This window comes from Ornithodoros turicata, chromosome 8 (genome assembly GCF_037126465.1).
Source record: "Ornithodoros turicata isolate Travis chromosome 8, ASM3712646v1, whole genome shotgun sequence".
In the NCBI taxonomy this organism is placed as follows: Eukaryota; Metazoa; Arthropoda; class Arachnida; order Ixodida; family Argasidae; genus Ornithodoros; species Ornithodoros turicata.
In genome coordinates, this window is record NC_088208.1 from 37,887,309 (window position 1) to 37,910,785 (window position 23,477).

General features: G+C 49.2%; 4 protein-coding genes across 5 annotated transcripts; 2 read left to right on the top strand and 2 right to left on the bottom strand.

The window, feature by feature from the left end:
- Positions 1-733: 733 nt before the first annotated feature.
- On the bottom strand, positions 734-6,948 carry LOC135366253 (solute carrier family 22 member 6-like). Its single transcript, XM_064598925.1, has 3 exons — positions 6,732-6,948; positions 3,038-5,768; positions 734-1,889 (listed from the first exon to the last, which is right to left on the bottom strand). The coding sequence occupies exons 2-3, from the start codon at positions 4,800-4,802 to the stop codon at positions 1,120-1,122; spliced, it is 2,535 nt and encodes an 844-aa protein (XP_064454995.1). The 5' UTR covers positions 4,803-5,768; positions 6,732-6,948; the 3' UTR covers positions 734-1,119.
- LOC135367601 (keratin, type I cytoskeletal 10-like) lies at positions 5,179-8,109 on the bottom strand. The gene is made up of 3 exons (XM_064600891.1): positions 8,049-8,109; positions 6,307-6,495; positions 5,179-5,768 (listed from the first exon to the last, which is right to left on the bottom strand). The coding sequence occupies exons 1-3, from the start codon at positions 8,107-8,109 to the stop codon at positions 5,179-5,181; spliced, it is 840 nt and encodes a 279-aa protein (XP_064456961.1).
- Positions 8,110-8,677: 568 nt separating this feature from the next.
- On the top strand, positions 8,678-13,962 carry LOC135366254 (putative sodium-dependent excitatory amino acid transporter glt-4). The gene is made up of 10 exons (XM_064598926.1): positions 8,678-8,824; positions 8,915-9,414; positions 10,184-10,446; positions 11,349-11,391; positions 11,456-11,501; positions 11,967-12,153; positions 12,572-12,805; positions 12,872-13,060; positions 13,186-13,320; positions 13,636-13,962. Exons 1-10 carry the CDS (start codon positions 8,782-8,784, stop codon positions 13,796-13,798), a joined length of 1,803 nt encoding a protein of 600 aa, XP_064454996.1. The 5' UTR covers positions 8,678-8,781; the 3' UTR covers positions 13,799-13,962.
- A 1,023-nt stretch (positions 13,963-14,985) lies between these two features.
- Positions 14,986-23,271, top strand: LOC135367237 (serine/arginine repetitive matrix protein 2-like). Of its 2 annotated transcripts, none has more exons than XM_064600397.1 (10): positions 14,986-15,218; positions 15,282-15,731; positions 16,613-17,141; positions 17,373-17,636; positions 18,636-18,964; positions 19,357-19,657; positions 20,188-20,480; positions 21,610-21,858; positions 21,927-22,211; positions 22,820-23,271. In XM_064600397.1, exons 2-10 carry the CDS (start codon positions 15,321-15,323, stop codon positions 23,195-23,197), a joined length of 3,039 nt encoding a protein of 1,012 aa, XP_064456467.1. In that variant the 5' UTR covers positions 14,986-15,218; positions 15,282-15,320; the 3' UTR covers positions 23,198-23,271. The 2 variants fall into 2 exon arrangements, with proteins under 2 accessions (XP_064456467.1, XP_064456468.1); XM_064600398.1 differs by having other exon boundaries at positions 14,987-15,218; positions 17,415-17,636.
- Positions 23,272-23,477: the final 206 nt, after the last annotated feature.

A 23,477-nucleotide genomic window follows, 5' to 3' on the forward strand; every position in this document is an offset into this window, starting at 1 on the left:
TTCAGTACATTGTGCTGCCTGGGTTCAAGGGTGCCTGAATCTTTACCAGCCTCAGCCTTATCTGGTTCATTTGCTTTTTTCCCCCACTCGTCTGTCGTATTAAAGGACATCTGATTTCCTTCCACAATCACGATATGGCCAACTTATCAGCGGGCTTTGAACTTCGTGAAACGTGGTTGCTACAAAGGAAGAGAGAGAGAGGCTATGTAGGGAAATAGATAAGGAAGCGGACCCAAGCAGCACAATGCACTGAAAGTCGAGTGCAATAGGGGTGGACGGGTAGGTGGAAGACCTTGAACAGACTCGTGAAACTAAGGAACATTGATAAGACACATACCGTTCACCCCTATTGCACTCGACTTTCAGTGCATTGTGCTGCTTGGGACGTTTTTAGGAAGGCGTCTGAACGTCATCTTCACACAATTTGTCTATATCACTTGTCACGGTTACTCAACCGCAAGGATACGCGGCCTTTAGAACTGCATGCTACCGGATATAACACAGGTTACATCTGTAGCATACGTGCAGCAGCTTACAGACTGTCGACTTTCTTCCGTATTTCTTTCTTTCTTTTTTATCGTTCGTCGAATAATCCCTGTGACGCTGTCATAACATTACACTAGTGGATGCCGGTGCTTCGAGTGAACAGTTTATTGCGTCGCCAGAGATATGTTACAGCAAAAACAGAGACTAACGAGATAGTTGACATAAAAATGACAAACGCACAGACATTGGTGAGTACTGAGTGACCAGAGGAGAAGGAAATCCCACAGAAAACCGCGTCATTGCACTATACTGCCACACATACTGAAATCCCACAAAGTACTGCTTCCAATATTTGCCTATATGTCACGCTATAAAGTAATTCAGCGTGCAAAGTAAAAATAACAAATTAATAAATAGCGATAAAAACCGGGCTGTTTGGTACGTGGTACATTCTAAAAGCGATAAAACCCCAGCGCAGGGGACATTAATAAATAGCATGGTGTCCGTGGTGGTCACGTACAACAGCGCCCCCATGCAAGCAACAGTGCCCAATGCATCCTCTCTTAGGACTATACGAACTATACACCCAAGTGCTTTATCGATTGAACTAGATTCATCGCTCTTCTATTGAAACTATGGTTCACTGCTGTGCTCCCGTTCAAGTGTGCTTCCGGGCTCCGCGCTACCAGTTCCTCCCGCACTGGAAGATTCGTTGTCAGATCCTTCTTTCGCCGGAGAACTATCAGATGCTTCAGCGGTGCCTTCCTCATCTGGACTGCCGGAATCCTCACTTTCCACTTCGACATCAGGAGAGGCGCTTTCGCCGTCTGAACTACCAGAACCTTCCACTTCACCTTGGGGACTAGAACCGTCAGTCCCGTTCCTCTCCGACGCACCATCGCTTTCTTCTCCCTCGCTTGCAGCACCCTCAGAGCTCTCTTCATCATTACCTGTCTCTTCGTTCCCGACACTCGGCGAAGATCCTGAAGCAGGATTGTGCACGGAAATAGATATAGAATTTCCACCATCTCCACCCATAGTTATGTGAACATGTGGTGTATCAGAACCGACGTTCTTGCAACAATCTGGCACATCTGATTCTCCACTGTCTGATGCTCCCTCTTCGGAAGGACTATCTTCTGAGGCGGATGTTGCGATCTCGTCGTTTCCCTCAGAGTCCGAAGTCTCTGTTGGTTGTTCCTGTTCGCTCAGAGGTTGACTTCCTTCGTCCGTGTCGGCTGTCTCAGCCTGTTCAGCTGCCTCATCATCCTCGCTATTACCACTTTCGCCCTCCATGACCATCGGCTCCTGTTCCGTAGATTTTGGTTGGCCAAAGGAGATGGTGATTTGTGACGACTGCAGCTTAGCAGCTTCTCCCAGTGCCGTCATACAGGTAGAATAGGCTGAAAGAGTTAATGGGGACCAGAAGAACAATATGAGAAACGCGGGACGTGTTACTTGAACCCTGCAGGACTTGGCAGCCTGAATTCTGTCCAGAAAAGCGGAAAACTTTGTGCACACTTACCCAAAACAGCCAACAACGCAAAGGAAAGGCGCATGCTCATTGCGTGGATTTCCGTGACAGTAACGAAGCCCTGAGTGTGCTATGATACCTATCCCTGGCTATATATACGCATAGTTTTTCACCGGAAATTGCTACACGCGTTTGCTGCGGCCTTCATTTTCGCAACATGCTATACTGTACGCACACCTGTAGCGATTGCGTACTTTTGTGACCCTTCACCAGCTGGATCGGTTGGCACTCTTACGTGCTTACCACCGCTGGCAGGCGAAGGAAAATGTGTGCAGCAAGGTCTCCAGTTGCCAGTAAGTACGCAGCTTAGCGTCTGTTTCGTTGGCCTCACGCTGTCCTCACAACACGACTGCCACTGTTTCCTTGTGCAACGACATGAACTTCATTGCACGGCCACGACCATGGCTGCTTACACGAAAAAGGTTGCAGCGCGAGCGGCTTCCCAAAGCCCGATTTGCGAGAAATTAGAGCTCAAGACTATTTCGGAACACTGAATACAGACTAGTGGCAGATTCAAGGGGGAAGGCAATTGGGCGATCGCCCCCCCCCCAAAAAAAGAGCTTAGGTTAAACACTATAGTTTTGCCCGTCTCTCCTCCCCAGTTACTGAATTCGCCATAGAGACTCTCCCCCTCCCTCAAAGTGAGGGTCCTGACCTACACCTGCTGGCTGGGGCCCAAAATCCCACCAGATCCGCTACGTCGGCAGCAAAAATCGCTCGATAATGTGACGACACCAAAATACGGAGACGGCAACAGTGGGCGATAAACGACAACCTTGCCGAAAATGTTAACCATAATTAATTCTTCATTGTGATCTGATATATCATATATTACACCCGTACATTATTATTTGCTTCTTCATTTTCCACTTCTCGAAATACCGCTAACAGACTTTCGCAGGTCAAGAGCTTGGGATATCCCACTCTTGCGTACGCCGCTTCTTTCAGTTTGACTTCTTGAATCCGCATTCAGTATATCCTCATCTAGAGCGTCCACTGTGTCGACAAGGTGCTTACCATGCGTCTCTGGCAGGCAGAAGGTTGACAGTCCGCATACGAGAACAAGGATCACCACCAATCCGAAAGAGGCACCGCTAGGCTGCAAGTGCAGCGATGAACTAAAAAGTGGCGCCCCTATGGCGGCACCCAGACGTCCGGCCATGTAAGATACGCAGAGCCCCGTGCTCCTCACCTTTGTAGGGAAGAGTTCGGATGTGTAGATGAACTGAACAAGAACCGCAGCGTGCGCTGCAGTCCTACCGGCGACCAGAAACGCGTTGCTCAGCCATAGTTGATCAGTCGCATGCATGGCCGACAACACAGCGCAGGAAACCCCGAGGACACCGATGCTTACTGCAAAAACACTCCTACGACCGACGGAATTCATGGCGTGGTAACAGACCACCGTGGACGCTATGTATAGGGTCGTCAGTGCAGCTTTCGTCCAATGTTCCATTTTTATAATGTCCGTAACATCTAGCCCGTAACAGGACAATACTGTAGTGAACCAGCAAACAAACAGTATCACCATTCGTCGGCGAAGTGACGGATGAGTCACCAGTGCAAGTGTCGAAGCTTTCACGGACGGGTCGCATTGCGTCACCATCGCGGTCAGCTTCTTGTACGCTACACGCACTCTTTTAAGAGGCACCCTGTTCCGGCCTGCAGCCCACGTAATCGCCAGTTCGGCGCGATCGTAGTTGCACGTCGTGGCAAGCCAACGTGGCGATTCTTCAACTGTGCAAAACGAACAGAGCAGCGTCGTCGTTATGACCCCAAACACGAGCTGTATGGTCCACCACTCCATGTTGTACAGATCGACCGCCACAAAGACGACCTGCGATATGACGAGGCCCAGGGACACAGCCAGGGTTGCGTAAAAAGTGCGGTGTTCCAGGGACGTGACCTCTATCAGCAAGACGAACCCACTTACGAAGACAGTGCTGACGCAACCCGATATGACGCAGCGAAGCGCCACGAAGACGGTAAAATTTCTAGAAAAACAGCTTCCAAAGCCGGCCACTTGCAGGACTAGGACAGCGCCACATACGATCGGTCTTCGACCTAGGTAATCAGCCACTGTGCCAAGGATGGGAACAGCAACCATTGCTCCAGCCATGTACACAGATGATGCGAGTGATAAGAGCCATTCTCTGTCGCAGACCAGATTCCATTCGGTAATGATGGTCTCCGTGGACGTTGCGTACTCCCACGAGTGGCACGGAACCGCACTCCGGTTCGATCGCAGAGGGTCATCGTAGACTTTACAGTGGCTGTAAGTGCCGTCGTCTTCCAGTGGTACGCCTATTCGTCTCCAGTCATCTGCGTTCAGATGGGAAAAAGTTGGAGGCCTCGTGCACCAGAAGTCGACCCTCCGAGCGATCACTGTAAATGCGAGCGTGTGGCACTGCATGACGGCGGACGCCAAGACGTTGGTCATGAGGATCATGCGCTGGAAAGAGCCGTGACCGTAGACGTTGCCAAGGGTGATCTCCTCTACGCAAACAGTGGAAGCGCTTTTTTCGCTTTTAAAATCGCCGCCTATTTTGGTGGATGATCTGTCGGTGACTGAGGGTAGAGACGCCAATGATTGGCGGCGTTTGGACTGAGAAGAAGCCGTGGACGGTTTGCTGGCTGAGCGTTGTAGTCGGGCCATGACTGCATAACCGCAGCGATGCGAGCAATGTTGTGTGCGTTCAGGGTCAGATACTTGGAAATTGAAAGCGAATGCTGCTTCGACAACATATAGCATGCGCGAGAGAAACACGAGGAGCACGAGCATTTTAATTTATTTACTACATCAAGGCGTGCACCGCCAAGTATATAGTCCTTGAGTGTTCAAATACAGAATAGATTTCCATTGGTTTCTCGGATGCGATGTGATTACAAATCAGTGAAAGGTATAGTTATGCACAGTACTAGTTTTAAGCGATGTTATTATAATGTCCCCTATAGGTGAGATATATACTCGCATGCTTGCGCTGCCTGCTTCGCTGTTTCATAACGTGGCTCATACTTATAGTGTTCAGAACCGCTTTATTATCTTCTCCGCAGAGATGACGGACGTTCCCCATAGCGGAGAACCACGGAAGCCACCGCTCGGTCCACTTCCCTTCGGAAGAACCTGATGTGCCCCCGGAAGAACTGCCTGATCGGCCTCAAGATCGTCTGCCAGATTCTGGTTCTTCTGAAGAGTCACCAGAACCTCTGCCGGATCCGCCATCTTGGGAGGAACCTGACATGTGTTCGGAAGGAATCTCTAATTGGCCTTCTGATCCTCTATCGGATTCTCCTCCTTCTGAAGAGTCACTAGAACTTCCACTCGATTCACTCTCTTGGGAGGAACTGTCCGATTGTTCTCCGGATTCTCCACCAGATCCTCCTTCTTCCGAAGAACTAGAACCTCCGCCCGACCCTCCCCCTTGGGAAGAACCTGATGTGCCCCCGGAAGAAGTATCTGAGTCTGCTTCGGGTTCTCCGCTAGATCGTCCGTCCGAATTACCACCTGATCCTCCACAAGAATGTCCGGGCGTTGTGGACGTTGCTTCGCTGGTTTCCTCTTGTTCTTCGCTGGTTTCCTCTTGTTCTTCGCTGGTTTCTTCTTGTTCTTCGCTGGTTTCCTCTTGTTCTTCGCTTCTTCCTTCTTGTCCTGGTTCCTTCTTGTCCTGGTCTTCGCCTTGGTTGATTACAACTTGTACTGAGCGCACTTGACGCGCTCCAGCATCACGCACCAAAAAGGCAGCGTAGCCTGTAGAAAAGACATAATATAGAAAGGTTCTGCGAAATGCAGCTTTTCCATTCGGATCACAGGCATGGCGCTAGACGTACTGACACAATTATACTTGTTTACCCAAAGACATGATTTTGAAAATTGTTCACGGCTAACGGGCCTCATAGCTGATGCAGAAAAAGAAGTGGAGTTTGTGTTGGTGCTTCAGTCCAATACTGCCCTTTTTCTACGGCAACGTACTGGTACATAAAGGTGTGCTGAGCAACTGAGTGTGCAAACGATCGAATCAAGTTTGCGGTACTGAGCAAACGTGCAGGATCTATCATATAAGAACTACTTGGAAAGCAGTTTTACCCTATAAGCTAGAAAACATTTCGTGGGAACGGCTGCACTATAATTACAGCCAGAGAAGCTGGGCAGCACTTCTCAACATAACTACCGCGCAAATAACGCGCAAGGGGGTGGAGAAGACGGTAGAGTCGTGCGCGCAATATTAATTACTTTCCTACCCTTTCTTAGCTTTAACTTTCTACATTACATGCCGTTCTTCCCTGACTTTCTGTGTAAAAACAAAACAGCGACTTCTTAGCCCAATTCTGTTTGGAACCTTGTTCTTGCGTCACAGTCTCGGTCTTGGACAGTGTGTCTTGGTCTTCGCCATCCTTTGTCGTGACGAGACAGGAGACCTGACATGCTCGAGGTCCCTGAGCACGTGCAAGGCTCCTGTCAAGCACCAAGCACGTTGCTGCAATTCATTGAAGGAACGCAAGAGGGTTTCACGTGCAGCCCACAGGTGATGCCACGCAAGAAATGCTGGGAACTGGAAGCCTTCGCTCAAAACTAAACATGAATATACCACAAAAAGAGAAAGAAAAAAAAAAGAAACGAAAAAGAATGCAATTTTCAGGGAAGTTTCAGACGACTGTTTCTCTACGAAGCACAAGTGAAGTGAGCACAAGTGAAGCACAATGAAGAGCTTACCGGAAAGTGCCAACAACACGCTGAGGCAAATGTGACGCATGCTGGCTAGACGACGGTTGTTTCATTCCCAGCCAGGAAGGCCCCTTTCGCTCTCGTTATATAACAACGTCATGAATATTGCGATGTGATTGGCGCCTTTATTGTTGCGCATTTCTCAGAAAACATGATAACGTTACGTAACACCAGAACTCGGCGCGAGCTCTGCACCCATCCTTTATGGTAAATATCCACCGGGTGCGGTTAAAGCACAGATAGTGGCCTTCGACAAGCATAGCTATGGATGAATGAACACAGCGCATTGTATTGTTTGCAAGCATGCAGTGTTGTCTCCCATCCCACATAAGGACGCGAGACGCAGAGTTAACCATGCATGTATTTATTATACAGCTCGGAGCGCTGTCAATTCGTGACAGGGGTATGTATACCGCTGCAGTGGGGTTTGCGTGACGCTGGTGTGTTACACAAGACAGGAAAGCGCAGAATGTGATGCAAAATCACTGCTTATACAAACACAGCTAATACTCCTCTTTGCCAGTCACGTTGCATGCCTCGGCGAAGCATGACTTCTCACACACCAAAACTACATCTACGTGCATGATATACAATCCCCAGGCGCGGATCTAGAGGAGAGGGGGGGAACAGGGTTCAATGGACCAATCCGAGCATGCACGTGGCACTTGTCCATAGCGGACCCCCCCCCCCTCCCCCACTCGGGAAAATCCTAGATCCGCCCCTGCCAATCCCAAAACACATCTTGGAGCTGCGCCACCCGGGCTGTCGTGGTTCCTGGACACCTGAACATGCATAACGTGACGTCAAATGGAAAACGGCATCTGTCGAGTGCAGAGAGAATGGTCCGTGACGCCTTCGAGGCTACACGCCAGGTCTGGGCGTCTTTCCACTTTTAATGCGTTATTATAGGATTAGGAGCGGCGTTTCAAGGAAAAGTGTGCCGTGTTCAAGAACCTGCAAATTATTGCAGCTCAGTTGGAATCTGCAGACCTAAATATTTAGACAAAAAGTGCAAGACGCTTTCCAGAAAATCAGTTTTGAGAAAGACTGAGACCTTTTTTTTTTTTGCGCTTTATTTCCAAGTTTTCCCATATAGTACGCGGGAACTCTATGCAGGGACGCCGAGGGGACTCTATGGAGGGACGGGAAAGAAATCTATGGAGGGACGCCGCAGCGGACAGGACAGCGTTCAATCACAACTCGCAGACGACGGTGGCTCCTGACGTTGTCCTGTCCGCTGCGGCGTCCCTCCATAGATTTCTTTCTTTTCCCTATCCGCCGTGCTCCTTCACCCCGCTGGGATACCACTGACCACTTCTTCCTCTTGTGTACGTCCTCGTTTCGCGCCACCCCGGAACACCTTCATCACCGGTCCTTTTCGTCCACATGGCGTCACCATCAATTCTCCCTCTATTCTGTCCTTTGGACACCTCCATAACCGCTTTCCCCCCTCCATTCTTTACTCCATGATTTCGTTCATCTCTATAGCTTCCTCTCAGCGTATGAGAACTACCTACTGATCTCCGCGGCCAATTGCCTTTGAACTATTCATAATTGGGCTATGCGCCATTCTTTTGAAGACCAGCTCCCGCGTAATAATGGTTAGGATGATCGCCTTCCACGCCGAGACTGGGAGGTGACACGGGTTCGAATCCTGTCACCGGCTGTGCTCTCTGAGGTTTTCCCTGGGTTTTCCGAAGACTTTCCAGACGAATGTCGGCACAGTTCCCCCTGAAGTCGGCCCAGGACGCATACTAACCCCCCCTGTCCCCCACTCCTTCCTGCTGTCCTCTCTCCATCTGTCCACGTGTGTACGCCGCTCATAGCCACAGTTGCTTCGTGGCGCTAACACGGAATTTAAAAAAAACACTTTTGAAGAAGAAGAAGAAAAATTCCCTTTAGTGGCTCACGGCCATCTTTTGAGAAGACGAAGAAGTAGGCCTCGCACGTTCTGTTCGCTGTACCAGCGGTTCATTGGTAGAAGAAGAAGAAGAAGAAGGCGTTGGCTGTACTGTTTGCCGTCTATTCCACAGCAGCTATGAAGAAACGGACAAAACGGCGCAGCAGCTCATCAATTCAGGGTAAGTCTTCATCATTTCAGCGTGGCCTTCAGTTCCAATGCTTCTTGCATAGTTCGCGAAACTATTCGATGTCCCGCCGCTTCTTTTCAGCCCTGAAGAAACAACCTGCTGCTCCAGAGGCAACAGAACTGCCTACAGACACCGTAATTAACTCTATCGGCACTTTACGTCCCAAGAACATTGCTGCCACCGCAGTTCCTGCTGCCACGGTCCCTGACACCGCGGTACCTACCACCACCATCGCTACTACGACGTTCCCTAATACCACAGTTCCTACCGCCACCGTCCCTACTGCCACTCTTCTTGCAAAGGTCCAGGCTCCCAACACCTCTGGAGCGAGCGGGAAGGTAGTTCAGGAGGAACTTTTGGCTCCGGTAGTGACACCGGCAGAAGGCGTGGACGCGGGCGCTATACCAGTAGTCCCGCAACCGGGCTCTCGCCTTCCACAGCTACGTGGTTGCTACGGCGCCTCCACTGTGGCCTGCATCTGTGCCGGAGCTATATTGGCATATGTGATTCGCAGTAGGAAGATCGAAGTCGCATCGCAAACCGTCGTCTACATCCGTTTCCCAGGTGACATGTTCGTACAGGTACGGGTACTTATGGTCTGTGACGCTTCCCATCGCAGTATTCGACATTTCATGGCTATCATACATTATTACAGTATTTTATACAGTACAGTATACATTATACATACATCAAGTATTTGAAGTCGGTGGACTGCTGAAGAATATAGTTCGTCTAATGCAGGACGCGGTTTCGTTCAGTCGATCCAAAAACTCGGCTCCATCGCGATCCATACACACGTGCACTTTCTCGAATCCCCCAACTCGGTCGCCTGTGTTAACGTCTCTCCCGCCATATAGGCGCCTGAACATGTAACGCTGTCTTTCCGTCTTCCTTTTTGCGCGGAGACAAGAAACAAACTCACGGAGTAACTCACTCAATTTGATGAGTAAATGAGGTGTAACTCACATGTGCTTTGATTTCGGCAAATTTTCCTGCAGCGAAACAACGACTTTATTGTGAGATGTGTTCCTGCAACGAAATTCCTTTCTGAGTAATGGAAAAAGTAACAGAAGGGGGGAAAAAGTAAGCGCAAAACTACTACGTTTGGTGGCTCCTCAAAACACGGACAGTCTTTTGCTTTCCTACTAGCAGTTATTTAAGTATTCGTGTTCCTTCGCAGCAGCCGACTTCCAAGTCTCCTGGTCCTGGATCTAAGTCCTTGCAATGTACTGCCAACATGTTTCGTGATTCCATCACTTGTATTTTCGACACTTTCGATGACATTCGAACCGGCGAAATGGGGTGTACCTGCCCTCTTATTCTTAACGAAACGTCCCGGTCCTGGCCCAGGTTATGACGATGACGGCGCCACTGATGCAAGTCTGCGTGACGGTGCTGTCTGTGGCTCAGATGGGATCCAGACTGTTCTGGCGCGTGGTGGCATACGCCGCCATGTACGCCCTATTAACGTGCCTCGCTGCTCAGACGGTGGCCGTCCTCATCGTATCTACGGTGACCTCGGGGCACGAGATCTTCAACATCGTGGGACCCATTCCTCCATCCAACGACACGCGGGGATCAACCTTCGTCAACGTCGTAGAAGAATTCATCCGGTATGACTATAGGATTTCGGGTGAAGTCTCTTTCCCGCTCTAGTTGGGACCGTTCCGAAAAGCACTACAGGCTGTCCCCATAAAACGTGACTGTGTGCGCGGGACGCATGGGTGGCCAAAAGGAGTACTTTTACTCCTTTTGGGGACTAAATGCATTGTCACAAAAAATAGTCCCTTTCGGGAGTAAATGCACGGGTGTAAATCAATACGTCACAGAGTGGAGACTGCATTTTACGCTCTCTTCTAACATTTCCAGGTACATAATTCGTGTGCATCCATGAAAATACTTCGAATCAGACCGTCAACAGTGATATATCGATTTATATAAAATCTTGCGACATATACATAGGGCACAATTTGCGAACAAAGAAGACCTAACTGTTTTTTACTCTGTGTGAGTGGAAAATTTGTAAATTGGCTGAGTTATACAGCGTTATGCCATCAAATTGAGCAAGAGCACATATTTACGTAGACTATTGCATTCGGAAGACCATTTGCGAAGTTCGGTGAAAATTTGCAGCCTTGGGGAGTAAATGTCGGAGTTAGGGGACTAAAATAGGGAGTAACTGCAATCTAGGGGACTAAAAGCTGCAATTACTCCCTATTTTACTCCTTTTCTTTCACTTAAAGTGTAAATGCCAATTTTATACGTATACAAAGGGAAGAGAAACAACCCGCAACACAGCCCGTTGAATAATCACTGCGGCTAACTTCTATGTCCCGCTTATTTACTTGCGTAGGACGCCCCACGGACTACCTGGTGTTGGTACATCATGTTCCTGATATTGATATTTCAGGGATCCCCTATAGTCACCAGAGGGGTTGTCATAGCCTCCTTCCTCGCGATTTTTACTCCCTGGACAGACGATGAAGGAACTTAACGCTGCTTTCTATACTTTCAGGGCAATGGTCCCTGGAGGCATCGTCGACGCTTTCGTGTTCAAGGTAAATCTTGCACTACCCTGTAGAAACATCTTCTTTTCACAACAATTGTCCTATTTTGTTACAGCGGCAATCGCTACCGACAGACGACGATTTCGAGGACTTCACACAAGGCAATGTATTTTTATCGCTAAACCGGCACATCCTCCTAGCGTCAGGGCGACTTAGCGAATAGGGCTTAGTTCACCATGGCGTCATAGCCAATTATGTGCACCTGAACGAAGATTCGTGATGCGTTGTCTTCATGAGGTTTGAAGTCTACTACCAGTTTGATCTGCAGCGTCAACAAGTCGGAGCTACAAGTACAGCTATGTTACATAATGTTCCATATGTGAGTTCCAAAGTGCATGTGTCTGTAAAATTACTTGTAATGTGAATTTGAAACAGTTGGAAGTCTTTCAAGTCCCTTTTACCCTTGATGCCGAACGCCAATAGCTCTCGTATTACTCAATATTCATAATTCGTAGTAATTCAATATTCGTAGTCAGGGCAAGAACATTTTTCAGGGTATTGTTAACGGAATGGCTTACACTGCCTGCGGAATACAATTATAAGAAATGCAAATTGTGCTCGTACAGACTCAAGAACACTCCAAGACGTGCTGTCGCAGCAGACTAACTTCGGTACGAACGGTTTTGGCCTCATGACCATGTCCATGTTCCTGGGCCTAGCGCTGAGCAACAGCGATGACGCAGACAGCATCGTCCTTGACTGCATTGGCGGCGTTGTCGAGGTCCTGTTCAGATTTACGCAAATACTCGCTTGGTATGTACGCTCACCAGATATCTGTCTAGCGAATTTAGTACAAAAACGTGCATTTAAATACCTTCGCAAGGCGGTTATACAACAACTTGCCGCATTGAGTACAGCGTTGTCTGTTTCATGCTTGTCGCCTTGGTTCATTTACCAGATGGTTTTCTGTTGTGACAGCGCTCTCCTAATACATTCTCCAGTTTCAACGGTTTAGGTGTCGCTTACCGAAATTGTTTACAGACACTTTTAAAAAATCGCGAGAATAGAGCTCAGGAAATCGCAGAATAAAAAAGCTGGTCCTAACGCATATATTTCTCATACGGTGAGAGTCTGTACCAGTGGCTGGCTAAGACGCGACATAGCTAAGATGCATCTGATAAATTGAAGCCTTGCCATGACACCGAGAAATGGATGTCATGTTTTGTTCCAGGATTTGCCCTCCAGGAATAGGCTTCCTGGTCATGAACTGGTTGCTTAGTCTGCCAGATATAGCTGATACGACACAAGCCCTCGGCAGCTTCCTTACAACAGTTCTGTTGTCCTGCTTCCTACAAGGGGTTCTCGTGCAGACAGTCCTGTACATTATATTTGTCAAGGGGAAGCACAAGAACTTCGCATTTCAAATAGCATATCCTGTCATCATGGCTGGGGGCGGCCTGTCAAGGTGCGTCTGCGTTACGATTCGGTGCAACCCAATTCAATTCTACATGTTTTTGTGTTTTTGTTGCAGCATGGCTATCATGCCCACATCGATAATGTCTCTAGAGTCAGGGTTCAACAAGCAGCTGGTGCGAGTCATCGTACCCATGTTGGCCGTGGTGCGCAAGGATGCCACCTGCATAGCAATGATGTGCATGATCCTTTGTGTTGCCCGCTCTCAACAGGTCGACATCGACGCCAAGATGTGGATGTGTATCGTGTGAGCTATATGTGAAGTCACAATATATGACAACCCCTATCGCGTAACTCAATGACGTCAGTGCTGACCTATTTATACTCAGGAAGGACTTGTAACTACCCCTACCGCATTTCGTTAATTTTCAGATTGGTAGTGAGTGTGTCATCATTCATGGTGATTGATGTGCACAAGGATGCACCGGTCCATTTGAACCCGATTATGCTCTCAGCCATTGGTCTTGCAGACGCTCCGCTACCGTTCGTGCAAGCTTTGAAACTTGTGTAAGCTCTTCCTTCTTGTTTTTTTTTTAAGTTATCTAGCATGACGTTTCTGAATTAGATCTCTGCACAGTTCAGTCTGAAGTCGGTCCAAGACACACTAACTTCAACGGGGTCACGACTTGTATACCTACATCACTTTCCCTACGCTATTCTCTCACCTCACGCTCCTCTTTCCACAATTCTTTCGGGAATCTTGAGTAGAACGTCACGCCTTTGCGTAGCATTGCGCAGCCTCTACATGATTCTCGCTTTCTTTACTTGAGCTGTGCTTATTAACTGCCTTTCCTAATCCGCTCAAGATACCCTCTGCTGCAGGGCCCCCGTCGTCAACATGCTCAACATTCTTGGTGACGTCGTTGCTGTGGCCTTGGTTCAGTCAATCCTCGTGCATGCTCTCGAGCCCTTATCCGCACCAAAACAGACGACAACGTCCGTGGACGCTGCCTACATTTATCGGACGCGTCTCAAGCAGCCTTAACTGCGTGGCGTCATCCGACCAGAAAGATATTGCGCCATTTTCCTGCCACTTCCTGTAGCGCTTACTATTGATTTGTTATACTGCAAGGTAAAAATGGCTGTTGCGATTTCTTCAGTTAAAATAAATCCTTGGAGCAATTCAATCCTGGTGCCCGGGTACAGTTATGTTGGTCTGTCTGTCTAATATATTTTTGTGCTATGCCATTTTGTCAGGGAATAAATTACGGCAAACGTTGAAGAAGTTGAAGAAGTTTAAGTTGAACGTTGAAGTTGAAAAGAGACCACGATCCAGAGATTCTCAAACGCATCAAGTGTACCAACAGAGGTCTGTCCGGGAAGGGAACGCGATACACTGCGAAAGCTGCCTATAGGGAGCAGCCGAACTGAGTTCACCAGTAGAATACCACTCGATGTATTTGAATGTCAATTGTTCTGCTGAGTTCAACTCGGCTCGTGTCATTGCATCGACACCACCCTCTTCAGCCTCAGACGCCCTCCGCCATTGCGTATAAACTATTTCGGTATGATTGCGGTGTCCGAAGAGTTCACGTGGCTCGGATTCTTCATTTGACATGCACCGCCTGTTATCCTTATGCGCTTTGCTCCTCATACCAGGTGTAACAGCGTTAAGATCAGTGAAATCTGAAACTGCGTATTGGGCGGGATCTTACGACAAAGAGAGCTAAGAGTCTCCTCTTCAGAATTCATGCGCTGCTTGTATTTTCATGCCGCCTTTAGTCAGTATCTTTACAATACCCCTTGCTGATTATCTCACGTGCATTCAGAATAGTAGTGCGCGACAAAAGCTACCGCGGCTATGAACCTTAGTCAGCAGAAGATCTTTTTGGTCTGAACAATGAAATCCTTGTCCACATCGCATGCCCGTTCTTGGAAACATTGAACGGGTTCGTTCATGCCACCTATCGAATTGGCGCATTTGGCGTTTCGCCGAGTAAAGAACAAAAGCTGCTGTAAATGACGTCACAGCAACAGGACCCCTGTGAACAAAATTCGCTTAAACATTACTGAAATATTTTCCATGGTGACTGCGTCCATTACACGTAACTAATCGCCAATCTGTACTGTTTGAAGCTGTTACGCCTGCTAGGACCGTCAGTTTACGCATTTGCATGACGAAGATGATGTCGCATTGCGATAGCACAGGATCACGGCCACTGCATGTGTGAAGGAGAAGGAAGAAAGAAGACGTAGAGGCACGTGATGTTGTCCTGCTGTTCCAACTGCTCATTCCTCTACAGACCGCCTAGTGCCTGTGCTGGCACGACCACCCCAGTATCCCGTCTGGGATATTTCATTCAGTTTTTCCAAATACTATCCGCCAAGTCCTCGAGCCGCGTCCACGAGTGATCTAGACAAAATCCCAAAGCGTATCGCTGACAAAACAGGATTTAAATCCCAAGGTAATTCTACACCTGAGAACTTCTATTCTCTTTCGTTTGCAAACGTGTTCGATCTCCTTGCAGTACCTTGATCAGCGACGCCACAAATCAAAACGTTCCAGCATGGCTGCCTTGGGTAATCTGGTTCACCCGGCTCTCTTCTACGAGATGTGCGTCACGATGATCCGGATGTACAGGGACGGATCTTACAGCGTCATCTTCCGTAACTGGAGACGCAACTCTGCGTCCTCCACGACGACCATCGAGCCCGCGGAGCCTCTGGACTACCTCCCGTCAATCTCACCCACGTCTCTCGTTCCTCCGGAGCTCCTGTGGGAGGACACGGAGACACCGGACCTCCTCATATCCGAAGAGACTCCCTTGACGGACGACACTGCCATGACGGACGCCAACCGGGAACCTGGAGACACCACGATGGAACTGAGCCAGTCGCAGGAGAACATACTAGCCTTCCAAGGCGACATCTACACGATCAACCGTCGCAAGAAAAGGGCCGAGAAAAGGCTCGCAGAGGTGAGCTGCACAAGCGTTTTTTTAAGCATAAAATGCGTGGCCTCTGCCAATGGCATCAACACTCTGGATATATTGCTGATCACTATCCCCGTTGATGTCTGTGGGGCAGGACCACAGGATCCCGCATACGTCCATTTTGCCACGTATAATGTGCACTAGTCATTCACGGCTGGAGGACAGTGCAGAAGCACGCATTCAGTGTTTTCTCCTCTTGGAGTCCTCACAGTGAAGGCTGATTGTACAACAGCGAGCACAACTATGATGCAGTGGAAATGGGATATACCACGGGACAGGCGCTTTTCCTAAAACCATCGTATCCGCAATTTTGCCCTCGCTGGGCCGCCACCCGCTGCTTTTCAAGGAGAACGCTATGCATTGCAGATAGTTCTGAACGCGTACTACACTCCGCACTCCACGTAGTCGAAAACCTCGGAGTTTAAACCTATACGACCCCTGCCAAACACTGCAGCGACCACCTGTTACCGAGGGTACGGAAACACTGCTCGAGGGTAGGCTAGAAAGGACCTATATGACGCAGCTGGGCGCAGCGAACCGCATGCATTATTTTCTTTTGCTGATACATGTGTATTGTCTCCCCTTTTTGTCTTGTGACATGTTTTGTCTCCCCTCGAGTGCATCTTTTTTTCTTCTGGAACTACAGTATCGATGGTGCTGTCGAGCAAGAGAGCGCATGTCCTAGTAAACACCTGTACCAGCGTTCAGCGGAGAAGGGGTGCATGGTAACAAGGATAAATGGGTTCTAGAAACCTCGGAGGAAGGGTGTCCCAGAAGCCGTGTGGTGTAACGGAAAAGTCGAGACTTCGAAGCCTTTCCATGTGAAATATCGTTTACACGCGCCATGTCTCTCTCACAAATGACAGGTTATGCAAGCTAGAGATAAGCTGGAAAAGGCGGGCCTCCTCTCTCGAAGAAAGGGAACGCCCACATACGGCCAAGGATCACGTCGACGCCTCACTCCGCCGGTCATTGAGAGGCATCGCGACCGTCGCACCCTTACCCGGAGATCCAGCATTCCAGATGACGAAGCACTTGTTGCCTTGAAGAAGGTCCGTCTCCGAGGTGCACGGGGGTCTATTCCATCTGTTTCTAGCGTGGATTCTGCCGTCAGTCATTCCGTCGAAAGCCTGCACGAGGTCCGTAAGAAAACCCAGAAGGATCCCAACAGGAGAGTGTCTATAGCTGTAGCAAAGGATATCGACCGATCACGTACATCTAGTTCGTCAATTTCTGAAGAATCGCTTGCTGAAGAGCCTCCCCAGGTCGCCCCGATTCAGAGCTCATTAAAGCCGATGGCCCGTCGCGCTTCTGGACTTCCTGTTTTACCGTTGCGTAAGATCTCCATCGTTACGCCAGAGAACATTGAACAGCAAGATTCTCCCAAGGAAGAAGGTTAGTGACGCTTGCAGATTGGTATGGTTAAACTTATGCTGTGATCCAATTTTTGTAAACTCTCTGAAACATGGGCGGGCATATTTTGATCCTAAGAAAAAAAAAAAAAACATTGTGCAACTATAGCTATTCAATCCCGAGTACCTTCCCTTTTCGAAAGGCGTGTAGAGGTGGTCTTGGTAACGTGCTCCAAATACTGTTGTGAGTATCTTGTACGTGTCTGGTTTGTAGGCCCTTCTTCGGTAACCAAGATGGAGCGATTTCGTTCCACAGATGTGTCCGAAGACAACATTCCGTTGGCAGAAACCAGCGTAAAACGTCCAGCGTCTGACGAATCAGCGCGTCCAGGACGCCGAGCCACCACGTTCCGTACAGATGACGGAAGCGATGCTATCCGAGTACAGGAGAGTTCGGAACAGGGCTCTAAGCCGTCGAGTGCGGACACACCTCCAAAGCCTCCGCCACCGGATATAATCGACATGTACGTCAGTACAGGTTAGTGATATTTTTGTGTGTTCGACTCGCAGTTCCCGACTTTCATCGCACAACCACTCTGACCGCGTATGGCCGACGGGTATGTACAAAGACGGGCAAAGACGGGTATGTACAAAGACACGGGCATGCGTTCTGTGGAAACTAAAACCCGATCTGAACTATGACATGGCAAACGTTATCAAGCCCGATCTTGCCGTTATCCCATAACGCGCGTTATATGCATCACTTCGACCCGTGATTCGCCTCGAGCTCTTGCACGAACCTACCAAAGCCTCTTCGCAGCACGGGAACTTTACATATAACTAACGATCGCTACGTGAAAGATCGGGGGCCCTGGATGGGCCAGTCTGTCGTTGAAGGATAGACAGACAGGGCTCACCCAATGAAAGAAGTGCAAGAACACTCGCACCTCTATATCTAAAATTTCAAAAAAACCAACCATGCCGACAGACTGCTGCAATCCTGAGACTTGTGATCGCTCAGCCACCTATCTTTATTAGGGTCGTGCTGCTTTCAGCCGCGACGGAGGTATGAACGAGGCATTTGCGAACGAATGGTATCAAATAAACACATCGATTTGAAGCTTTGTGACTTAATTTGAGCAAAGCATAAAGCGCCAAAGTTATGCCCAATCCAAGCCACAAATGCATGTATATTGTACAGTCGGTTCGTTTCCGTTTGGGTTCAAGCACTCTAGTGCAGTGCAGGTCAGGTTCTGACGGATCGGTCCACGAGTACGCTCGAAGCTTCGAGCAACGAGCAAGAGAGCAACGATCATCGTCGTTGGGTTCTTCTCCCTCAGTACACGCATGGACCAATCACACCAATCTTAACCGGAGACGCATGGAATACGTACTTTTCATTGTCCCAGATTTGATAACCTTTACTGAAATGAGACCGATCCGTATGAAGAACCCCCCAATGATGGCCTATGCTATATGCTTCTGGTCGTAACGTCACCGCCTGTCATAAAACCAAGCCGCGTCCTTTACATTCTAGGTGTTCAGCACCCCATTGGCCTCAAGACGACATCTCTAAAGATGGATCGGTCAAAGGCAACGGCAGATCGCAAGATGTCCACAGGAGATCGACGCTCCCCGAGGGTGGACGAGCAGTTGCCATCGTGGTTTAACTTGGATTACGATGGCAGCGATGTGGCTAACATAGACGCGACGGTAGAAGCCGAGATACTTCGTCAGAAGGTGGCAGCGTGGGATCCATCGCAGGAAGATGCCTACGCTCTGACTGCAGCGGATGAGTTTGAAGTGGACGATGATAAAAAGCTGTACGGTCCTCAACCGCAAGCTGGGGCACCGGGTCCCCTAGAGGTAGGTAACCTAAACGTCCTTTAAATGTTCCTCAGTGTTTGTGTGGCAAGTGCAAGTTAAGGCAGTAAAACGTCTATGAAAAACCAAAAGTACTAATGTACAGCTCCGGTATGGGGAGCCAATGAATAATCTACTAGACGCAAATACCAGTGGTCATGCAGCCCGTGGATATAATCGTAATCCACCTAGTTTTGTTTATTGTGCTGAAATGTCTGCACGTTCTGTACTACTGGACGACAGCACATCCGAGGTAGCTAACCTTGAGGTCGCTACAAAAATGTCCGTATATAGAGATTGTGGAAACGCAATTTCTTTGTATGTTCTACTTCAGGGTGTTACTAACCCATTCAGGTGGTTTTCCTGAATAAAATACACACTTACTCGTGGCATAGGAGACGTATGCTGGACAGAAAAAGAGCTACGCTTTCGCCACGGAATCCCAACCTTCCCGAAAGGAGTTGTCCCCTCGTGGAAGGTCCACTCCTGATGCCGATACCACAACCTACGACGATCTCCAATGGGCGTATGGCGAAGAAGACATTCGGCAGACCCAGGAACATGCACCGCAAGGGTCCAGTCAAGAACTCTGTGCGGAGAGCAAGAGTTCAATCGAAACACCGACCAAGGCGAAGCGTGTCCAAACAACGCAACCATTTAAGCTGCACAGCTCTTCTCGACGACCCCCAAAAAGCGGTAAGGAGGACACAGATCATGGGGGGGGGGGGGGGGATACATAATAGCTGGAAATAGCGTCATCTTGTCCCTGGACGCGTAGTAGGATTTGTTGGTGACCCAGTTTGAACGTGTCCTGGGCACCAATGTGTAGTGGGTTGATGTGACTGCAGCACCGACTGCAAATCGCGCAGACTTCTCTCTCGGACATAACGTGGAAGGGTCGTGTGTCATGCTCGTCCCGCGTGCGCGTACTGCGTGGGCGTCATGGCGGGCGTTGTGTCCTCACGATTTTTCCAGATTCTATGTCAGGATGGCGGTCGGTCCACAGACGGACCACTGTGGCGTCGCTCATTATTAGTTGTCTCTTGACGCACGCAATCCTTGATGTTATCTGAATAGTCTGTAAAGAACATAACAAGCAGCCAGAGGTCCAAGAACAGAAGTACATTCAATCGGCTACACTAACATCTTGTGTGGATCTTGACTTTATGGCCCCTTTGTTCCAATAATTCAAGATTTTTTTTTCTTTTTTACTGTTCACTGCATAGCACCGGCAGCAGAGGAAGCTGTGGAGGTAGCAAAACTTGCAGAGGCACCGCCGAGACAACGCAAGAAGTCAATTTCTGCAGCGAGCCCCAGAAGGGGGAGCTTGAAGGAGAAGACACAGACCAGCAGCAGCGAACCCCAGTCTTCGTCGTTCCTGCTTTCTTCGGAGGTAGCGCTTATGCGGACGGGGGCCTCGACGAAAACTAGAACAAAGACCATATCGGAGGAGCAAAGATCCAGACGGTCCATCCGCTCTGTCGCGCTCGTGGAATATGTGCCACAGGATTCCGGACAGGTGAGCTTCCTTTAGATATATTCAGCTTCCGTATGTCTCGTCAGGATGGTGCATTAATTTATCGGATGCGACTAAATTTCACCTTTTCTACTCAGTGGCGTTATCACTTGCGACACATTAATTGTTGCCGTCCGGTCCTCAGTCCTCACTGAGGCCCATCATATTTTCATCAAAATTCGTCGAGCGATGGGCTATGCGAACCAAAGAACCGTATAGTCCTGTGACGTTTCGTCTGTGGACATGGAACTATGCGATAAATTGAGCTGTTTGTTGACCCATAGAACGCATTGAACACACCAGTGCTTGGGCCTCACAAAAGACGTACACGACGATGCACTGCCCTTTTTGTTTCGTCAAGCACTGGGGGTCTTCAATGCTCTCTATGAATCCACTTATACCCTGTTCTGTTAAGCCATGCTCCTAGTCCTGGTACATCGGCTTCGCGTAACATTATAAGCTGCCTAAAGTTGTCTCTGCGAGCCGCCTTCAAGATGCGTCAAGCGCCCTCAACGTGACCGCGCAGTGCGAGGCCTTGTCATGCGAAAAAAAAAAAAAAAAAAGAAAACTGCCACACTACAATACTGTGAAGAGAGCTCGGCGGCTATCCTTCATTTGTGGAAACTGAGAGCGCACACGCCGTGCTTGTAACCCCAACGCCCTGGACAGCTGTGCGATGAAGCGCTCAATTTTCATGGCTACTCAAGCGTTGCAGTATTTGTTTGTTTTTTCTTCTTCTTCTTTTTTCAGTTCTGGGAACCACTTTCAACAAGTGGGATGTACGAATCCTTGTCTCGCGATGTCCATGGTAGCGTACGTTTTAACACTTAGGTAACCCTGCCCGTCGTATAGCTCCAGGTGGATGATTGCTCAGTCTTTTTATGACGGCCAGGAGTGCCGTCGCCGGCCGAGTCCGGGATCTCCCAAATGTTCATGTTAAGAGGGTACAATCTTGAAGGAGGTGGTGAAGACACGCTAGCCTTACGCTTGTGCAACACATACTGTTCATATTCTCCAATGTCGTCTAGAAGTAGCCGGAAAGGTAACAGGCCCACTGCACCTACTACACATTGCGCTGTTCAGGTACCTTTTCAGCTCCGTTCATGTATCCCCGCATTTCTTGCCCATGCAGCTCGCGTCTCCCGGCCAAGTCAAGGGCGACGAATACGAGGAGTATCTCGGCAATGAATGGGTGGCGTCAGGCAGCGGCAGAACCCCCCTGACGCCCACCCTAACGCCTACCCTAACAGCGTCCGCACTGGATCTCGTTGACAGCGGACATGATGGCGCCAGGACCTCCGAGGAAGGAACTCCCCTAGGTACTCCCAAAGATGGAAGTCCACCGGCAACTCTACGAGACCACAAGGAACAAGAAAAGCAGGTATACTAATACCACTTTGCTGAAGTGAACCGGGTTTGTGCTAATATGAGACCTTGTGTGACGTGAAGGCGCTGCAAAGACCAGAGCAGGTAACGCCTCAGGGACTCGTCAAGAAAACAGCAGAGACAGCTGCCCAAGCGGCTGGCAAGGACGAAGGAGTACAAGTGTCCGTGCATAAGAGGCACAAGAAAAAAAAGAAACTCGAAAAGCAGTCACGGGAACCGCTGCGCGACAAGGAAGAGGCTCCGGAACTGGCCGCGATTCCAGAGAAGGCGGAAAAGGTTAAAAAGAAGAGGAAGAAGAAAAGGAAGCACAAGAAAGATGCTCAAGACAAGAATGAAAAACAGACACGGGTGAGTAATTGGTTTGTAGCGTCGTGCAGTGGCGTCACTAAGAGGGTGCGCTAGGGACGCGGTCCGAATCGGGTGACGCGACGTACGTCTGTGTGATATATAGTATAGCTGATATAGTATCTTTGCATCGCATGGTATGAAATGGTTTCATTATTGGGGGAGGGAGTAAGCAAAGAGCTCCCACACCGAGGGACTCGGACCATATGACTTCATACAATGTCGTAAAAGAACAACTCAGCTTGGGGATAGTTGTGGGCCCAGTTACACAAGCTAGGGGCATTTGCCCCAGAAAGGTATTCGCGGGATGGGGGGGGGGGGATTATCTGGGCGACAAAGCTGTGGAGAAGTGTACTAATTAAGCGAGTAAATATGGTGCCATGAAATGACCGATCAGTGTGAGCTTTACCAAATCTGAACACTGTCGATCCGGTCGCGTGTATGGGAACTGTATGACCTTCGGCTTGTCTTTGTGAAAGTTCCTAGCTTTTCCGCCTTGAACCTGTTTTCTCGACTTCGTCCGTGTGCGTCCGCTTTAGTAATCACCTGCTTTTCAGCGATTTCATTGTCCCACCTCGCATCCATTACTAATCCCGTAAATGCGTGTCCAGGACAGGCAAGCGACAGAGGAACACTCCGAACGACGGGTGAAGTCTCTTGAGGACATCAACCGCTTCATGGAGGACATCCAGGCACGCGAAGATCACGAACCGTTGCCCACCTTCTCGCTGAGCAGCCTCACCAGCGTGAACCGCAGCACCGCCGCCGCGCAGCCCCTGCGGACGGCAGAATTTATGCGCGACTACGCTACACTGTCGCAGACCGGGGAAGTTAACCTCGTCATTAATGCGAACACGAAGAATATGACGTCCATGTTGTGGCCCTTCGGACTTCAATGCGACGAACGGCGGATGAGCTCTGCGCGCAAGTTTCATCCATGCGCGCAAGTTTCATCCAGCCAGGGGCAAACACACGGAGCGTCACGCTAACGGGCAGGAAGAATAATTCTCATTAGTAACAATGCTAATGAGGAGACAATTAGTAAAGCACCTTACAGAAATGAGTGAATTGTGACTGATGTGAATGCTAATGGCAGGGTTGCCGGATAGCAAACTCTGCACGTAGCCAATGTTTTAGCTCGTATATGTAGACTGAAATTATGGCGTACGGAAATGTAGCCAACTAGGAATAGACCTCTCCCTGTACCTGTAGACCACCACGAGTACAGGTTGGGACAAAAGTTTACGGAACACGCGAGCAACGTACTCT

Coding starts and splice junctions, on each gene's coding strand:
- LOC135366253 (XM_064598925.1), bottom strand. CDS start 4,802: ATGCTCGTGCTCCTCGTGTTTCTCTCGCGCATGCTATATGTTGTCGAA. Junction 1,890..3,037: donor CTGCCTGCCAGAGACGCATG/GTAAGCACCTTG, acceptor TAACTCTTTCAG/CCTATTCTACCTGTATGACG.
- LOC135367601 (XM_064600891.1), bottom strand. CDS start 8,109: ATGAAGGTGTTCCGGGGTGGCGCGAAACGAGGACGTACACAAGAGGAA. Junction 6,496..8,048: donor AGAGGAAGAAGTGGTCAGTG/GTATCCCAGCGG, acceptor AATGAATTGCAG/CAACGTGCTTGGTGCTTGAC. Junction 5,769..6,306: donor GTTTTGTTTTTACACAGAAA/GTCAGGGAAGAA, acceptor TCTTTTCTACAG/GCTACGCTGCCTTTTTGGTG.
- LOC135366254 (XM_064598926.1), top strand. CDS start 8,782: ATGAAGAAACGGACAAAACGGCGCAGCAGCTCATCAATTCAGG. Junction 9,415..10,183: donor CAGGTGACATGTTCGTACAG/GTACGGGTACTT, acceptor GTCCTGGCCCAG/GTTATGACGATGACGGCGCC. Junction 12,154..12,571: donor TTTACGCAAATACTCGCTTG/GTATGTACGCTC, acceptor GTTTTGTTCCAG/GATTTGCCCTCCAGGAATAG.
- LOC135367237 (XM_064600397.1), top strand. CDS start 15,321: ATGGCTGCCTTGGGTAATCTGGTTCACCCGGCTCTCTTCTACGAGATG. Junction 21,859..21,926: donor ACAAGGAACAAGAAAAGCAG/GTATACTAATAC, acceptor TGTGACGTGAAG/GCGCTGCAAAGACCAGAGCA. Junction 22,212..22,819: donor AGAATGAAAAACAGACACGG/GTGAGTAATTGG, acceptor ATGCGTGTCCAG/GACAGGCAAGCGACAGAGGA.